This window comes from Ammospiza caudacuta, chromosome 3 (assembly GCF_027887145.1).
Source record: "Ammospiza caudacuta isolate bAmmCau1 chromosome 3, bAmmCau1.pri, whole genome shotgun sequence".
In the NCBI taxonomy this organism is placed as follows: domain Eukaryota; kingdom Metazoa; phylum Chordata; class Aves; order Passeriformes; family Passerellidae; genus Ammospiza; species Ammospiza caudacuta.
Genome location: NC_080595.1, coordinates 59,594,473 through 59,600,855, shown reverse-complemented (window position 1 = coordinate 59,600,855; position 6,383 = coordinate 59,594,473). Strand labels below are relative to the sequence as shown.

General features: G+C 39.9%; 1 protein-coding gene across 1 annotated transcript in view; it reads left to right on the top strand.

The window, feature by feature from the left end:
* Nucleotides 1-42: 42 nt before the first annotated feature.
* The window catches only part of LOC131555982 (coiled-coil domain-containing protein 170-like), a 46,752-nt gene continuing 40,411 nt past the window's right edge, over nt 43-6,383 (top strand). Inside the window, exons 1-5 of the mRNA XM_058802333.1 lie at nt 43-103; nt 1,492-1,597; nt 2,129-2,370; nt 3,816-3,981; nt 4,971-5,693. Of these exons, the coding sequence (XP_058658316.1) occupies nt 54-103; nt 1,492-1,597; nt 2,129-2,370; nt 3,816-3,981; nt 4,971-5,693 (1,287 nt within the window). The 5' untranslated portion in view covers nt 43-53. The remainder of the gene's footprint in view (nt 104-1,491; nt 1,598-2,128; nt 2,371-3,815; nt 3,982-4,970; nt 5,694-6,383) is intronic.

Below are 6,383 nucleotides of genomic sequence, written 5' to 3'. Positions count from 1 at the left end.
CGGGAGGGGGCAGGGACAGGGCGGTGCGCCGGCTCCCGGGGGGGCGGAGCAAGATGGCGGCGGTACCGGCGCTCCCGGTGTCCCTGTCGGGCAGGTTTAAGGGGTCCGTCACGGCCTGGCGCGCTCGTCACCGGCAGCGAGGCAGGGGGCGGGAGGGAGCTGAGGGGCCGTCCGGCTCCCCGCCGCCGGGGAGCGGAGGTTTTCGGGCGCCGGGTGGGGCCGGGGGGCGGCTCTTGGCCCGGGGAGGCGGGCGGGGACAGCAGCGCCGGCGGCAGTGGGGCCTGTAGGCGGCGCTGTGGCCGCAGTCACCGGCCCGGGCCGGCTGTGAGGGGGGGTCGGCGGTGGTGCCGGGCTCCCCGTGCCGCTGCCCGGCTCCGCGGCTCCAACCCGGCGCATAGAAATGTCACAGTAAAAATCGTCCTCCGGGCCCGTGTGCGCTCTGTGCGGCTGGCCGCGTTCTGCTCATTGTCCTCGTACATGAGGAGCGGTTGGAGAAAATGTAAATCAATATATAATGGAGCCAGCGTTTCTTGGTGATGAGATACGTGATAAAATTCGAGCAGATACCTGTGCTTTTAGTTTTACATTTCCCAGGTTTTGCATCTCGGTATCTTAGCAACAGAGGTCGCGTTTTAGCCTAGAATTAAGTGCAATTTTTCCTTGTTATGTCAGGGCCAGTCATACAGCTTTTTCTTCCTTGAAAAGGCTGCTGTTTATAATCTGCAAAAGTAGGCACAAGAGCCTGACCAGTTTGAAATCTTTTTCGTTTTGGTGGTTTGGTTTTTTTGGGGTTTTTTTGGGGTTTTTTTTGTGTTTTTGTTTTTTTTCCCTGTCCACTGCTTTAACGGCACATCAAGTGACTTTTAATACAAAATGTTGTGTTATAACCGCAGCTGGCAGCAAAGCACCACATAGCTCAGCGGGGTGGGGAGAAGTGAATGAGAAGGGTAAAAATGAGGAAACTTGGGCGTTGAGAGCAGTTTAATAATTGAAGTGAGAATAAATCGTAATGAAAAGAGCAAAGATGAATAGAACCCAAGAAAACCAAGTAAGATAAATGAAAGCAATTGCTCACCATGAATTTACAGATGCCTAGGCAGTGGCTCCCTGGCCAACTTTTCCCCCTGGTTTCCACCACTGAGCATGACACCATGTGGTCTGGAATAGCCTCTGGGTCAGTTAGGGTCAGCTGTCCTGGCTGTGTCCCCTCCCAACACCCTGTGCACCCTCAGCCTCCTCGCTGGTGGGGTCGGGTGAGACACAAAAGGCCTTGGCTCTGTGCAAACCCTACTCAGCAATATGGAAAACATCCCTGTGTTGTTAGCACTGTCTCCAGCACAAATCTAAAACACAACCCCCATATCAGCTACTGTGAAGAAAATTAACTCTACCCCAGTCCAAAGTAGTACAAAGAGCTTGCATTTGTTTTTAAAAATTGAAGTAATTTCATCCTTTGCTGCAATAATAAAATAGTGATCCTCTCTTTTTTAGATCCTATGCATATTTTACGATTAAAGACAGACTTCCCCAGATCCTCACAAAAGTTATTGATACTTTGCATCGACATAAAAATGAATTTTTTGAAGAACATGGTGAGGTAAGAGTGAGGTCCCTATTTTCCCTGATGTTTATTCCCCTCTAGCCCTTGAGACATTTTCTCTGCCTTGTTTTTATTGGTGAGGCTTGTTTGTCTCAATCCTTTTGTCTGATTTTTTAAAAAAATAATTTCTTTCTAGTAGCTATTTTTGATTAGTTCTGTAACACCTTTCTGTCTAACCTTTTGCTTCTGATCTGTCACTTATGCAACTGCATCACTTACTTGGGTTTTTGTGTTGATGCAGTGTTTGATAGACAGTAACACCTTCTGAACATGACTGTGTTTCAACACTCTCGTCACCTCTAATTAGCAAAAAGTCCAATCTGAAAAGAAGTCCCATATGGAATTCATTTTAGGATCTTGGATCTGAAATGAGCTTTATTCACCAAAATATATTTCGTTTAATCAAGCTGTGATTTGTCAGGGACTCTCATATGGCAATTAAAACTTTGCACATTCCATGAACAGTTGATCTGTGTCTTTACAGGAATAAAGGTACAGAATAGGAACTTTTGTTCTCCACTTTTTCAGAAGGGTGTTGAAGCAGAGAAGAGAGCCATATCTTTCCTCTCCAAACTGCGGAATGAGCTGCAAACAGACAAGCCAGTGACCCCTCTGGAAGATGAGTTGCCCGATGCTGCGCTGTGGAACCGATACCTGGACTACCAACGAAATTTACCAAATGGAAATGGAGAACCAAGTTGGTTTCAGTCCCCTTGGCTGTACGTAGAGTGTTACATGTATAGAAGAATTCATGCAGCATTAGCACAGAAGTAAGTATTTACTGGCTTGGTATATTACTTCACAAAGCATTGCTTTTTCCCATTTTTATTTTGGGAAAAAGACAGCTGAGGAGAAAGATAAAGAAGATCTTAAGCTTTTGCCATACTGCTTTTTCCCCAGCTTACACATCAGATTTAAAATTAATACCTTTACTTATTATATTTAGCAGAATTTGAAACTTCCTTGATGCTTCAGTTTTGGTAGTTGGTCTACATGAAAACTCTTGAGCTTGACTGTACAGTTTGATTTTGCAGACTAATGTAAATTGAGATATGAAACCCGTGTAGCATTTCTATGAGGTTTGTTGGTCTAGAATTTTCTCTTCAGCATTAAACACAGAATATGAGAGCCACAAATCTGTTGGGAATTCTAACATGCTGCTTGCAATCTGAAGTTACCATTTGAGAATTGTTTATTATAGCAGTAGACCCATCTTAAGAAGCCCCTGTTGTTCATTCTACACCAGCTTCTTAGTTACAGCAGTGCTTGCAGCCTATGTGTTGCATCGAACTTTGGGAGCTGATACTGGTTAAAAATAACTGGGCAGGAAAAACTTGTTGTGCTGGTACCATGGAGACGTGCCAGTACAACGTCATGGGGTAGGAATGAACAGTTTAAGATCCCATTGCTGCCAAAACATTTTGAAAGCTCCCCGAGCACCGGATTTTACCCTTAGTGTTGTGGAGATGCAAACACAATAATGGGACTCAGTTTCCACTGGTATGTTGTGTAATCTGAACTCCTGAACCAAAAGCTTCAAATATGAGGCTGATCCCCTGGATTGCACTTAAAAAGCTGAGCAGACACTTTTCATTTTTAACTTTTAACTTTCTTGATCTCCATTGTTTAGTTGCTCTTAAGCATATGCTTGGATGGAAGTTCAGTCATTTGTTGAAAGGTTATCATGCAAATATGTCTCATAATAGGTTGGCTTATAATTTTTATATATTACAACATTGTCATTTGTCATGGCAATTTTCCAGAATCCCAGTAAAGACTTTCATAGGAATAACTTCTTAAGTGGATGAGAATTCGGTATGGGAAGTACACTCCAGCACACAGTAACACATTTAAACCAGGCCAGCTTTTCTTGACTTTAGCTCACTTGTATGTTACAGTTTTAAATCTCTTGTCTGAAGATTGGAGTTCAAAATGCTCACTGTCTGTGCAGTTCCCAGAGTTTTTGTGATTGAATACTTGTTCACTTTCAGAATATATTGCTCTATGAAGATGCCTTGCATAGTGTCTGTTTTAGCAAAATGCAATATTAGGCTGTTATGGAAATATGTGAAAATCTAGTATGACAAATTAGAAGTGGAAAATCTAATTAAGGCCTGTAGTACAGTCTAAAGAGGCTGACCTTTGAGCTTCCTTTGCATGTGCTGTTATGAAGAATGTGGGAAGTATGTCAACATATTTGTTCTTCTCTTTTTAGCCCACCTATTGACAACTTTGACGTATTTAAGGAAGGAAAGGCTCAAAATTTCTTTGAATCCCAAGAAGCTATTATTGCCTTATGCACTTATTTTCAGGAACTTCTTAAGAACATCAAGGATCTAGATGAAAAGCAACTTCAGGAGGAACTTTTTAAGCTATTGCAGGTAAACTGATAGTGCTTACCACAAGAATTGAAAATATCTCTCCTATTAATCAAACAAGAATTTGAGGTTATAAAGAATTTGAACTTCATATGAGAATTAAAATATAGATCTTTTGTTTGTAAAAATGTGATGAAGTCCTGAGAGCCCTACTGTATTGCTGCTATTCTGAAAATATTTATATTTTGGGTACTTGTTTTAAATGCAATGCTTTTTTATTAACTGCTGGTCTCCATTGTGTATATGAAAACCCAGCAATTCTTCCTTCAAAACCAGTATCTCTTAAACATTTTAAGTTAAATTCCAGATGACCTTTTTGATATTTACCTATTATTTCTTAAAACAGTTAATTTTAGTTGTCAATTTAAATGTTTTTAGACTTCTTTGGAGAAAAAATTAGAAGTCAGTCTAGGTCAGAAGTGGTTTAAAAGCTTTTTAACAGCATTATTCGTGGGATACAGTGCCTTTGAGTAGAAACCCCAAAGTATTGTAGGATTACAAATAAGTCCACTAGCTGGCAACAGTGTACTCCAAGTATTTGATGAATCTTTACAAAGGGCCCATTAGTGAGTACTTAAAATACATATATCTAAATATTTATTTGGCTGCATGCAATAAAAAAAAAATCTGCTTTTTTTTTAATTCCTTTTCCTGTGTTACCACTGATATTTTTTGGAATTGCAGTATGGAGATTATTTCTGTTTTGAGCTTTGTGATCAATGTGTTTACGCTGATCTAAATCTTCCATCTTTGTCACTTTTGATGCTTGTATAAATACAGAGCTTTGTTTGGTTTCTTCCACAAAATCTTGTCTCTGTTGAGATACCTGTACAAGAAGTTGAGTTTTATTAAAGCCTGGAAAAATATTTGGAGTTAGAGCCTTTGTTACCTAAAACAAAAACAAGGGAACAAAATCTTCAGTGTATATGAAGTTGAGAATGTAACTACAGTGAGACTTAGTAATTTTTTCTTATTTTTCTTTTTCCTTCTAGGTGTCATTGTGGGGCAATAAGTGTGACCTTTCTTTTTCAGCTGGTGAAGATAGCTCTCAGAAATCTAGTCCTTTGCAATCCCTGGAAAACATGGTACCTTACATCTTAGTGAATGATATGGAAAAAGTTTGGTCACTACTTGTAAATGCCAAAAAAAATGGAACAGAAAGAAGTAATGTTAGAGTTGACATAATCCTGGATAATGCTGGATTTGAACTTGTAAGTGATCTTGTGTTGGCTGATTTCTTGTTGTTGTCAAAGCTGGCTGATGAAGTCTATTTTCATGGAAAAAGTATTCCATGGTATGTATCAGATACCACAAAACATGATTTTAACTGGACTATTAGACAACTGGGGTCAGCTAATCATATGTGGATGTCTAGATGTGGGGTAAACTGGGAGGGCAATTTGAAAAAGGGAGTTTGGGTTTTCCTTGACCACATGTTTTGGACTTTACCACATGATTTTTCCAATATGAGTGAAGTTGCTCCTGACTTGTATGCTGAGCTACAGAAGTCAAACTTGCTTCTCTTCAAAGGTGATCTAAACTATAGAAAATTGACAGGAGATAGAAAATGGGAATACACTGTCCCGTTTCATCAAGCCTTGAATAAGTTTCATCCTGCGCCTCTCTGTAGTTTGAGAACATTGAAATGTGACACTCAGGTTGGCCTGAAACCTGGACAAGGTGAGCAAATTCAGGCTTCTGAACCTGAGTGGATGGTAAGTGGAAAGTATGGGGTAATTCAGTTTGATGCTGGTCTCTAGTTAAATGATTTGTAATATTCTGAAAGAGACATTAAGTCTGACTTTAATTATTTTCTCTGTTCCATGCTTGGCTTCAGTAAAGATTCTTTTTTGTTTGCACTTTTTCATCCCAAGTGATTTGTTGGTTTTGTCCTGTGGAAGACTTTATTGTTGTGCAAATATTTATAAACAGTCTTTGTATACGTAAGTCAATCTGCATTTCAATACATTTTGTTTTCCTCTTGTCCAATGTCAGCAGATCTTTAAGATGAATATTTAGTTGTCCATAATATTTTTTCTTCATCAGTGAGTGTGAGTTTAATGAGTGAAAGCTTTGCAAGTGAAAAATTTGCTTCAGAAACAGTTTCCCCAGTGCCACATTAGCATGAATTTACTTATTTTGGAATAATTTGCACTCCATGTCATTTCATGCATTGCATGAAAGTTAGGATTTTAGAGAATTCAGAAGTTAATTACAGACTGATTCTTTTGATGTTTTGAGGATAGTTTGCGTTACATTAAGGAATAAGTTACTGGGTAGCAGCTTGTAAACATTCATGTAGAATTGAAAATTGAATTTCAATCTTAAAGCACAAGTGAGTGTTGCTAGCCAGTTTGCCTGTGGGAGAGTTGTCCCATCTGGTAGGAAGATTAGTGGGAGAAAGG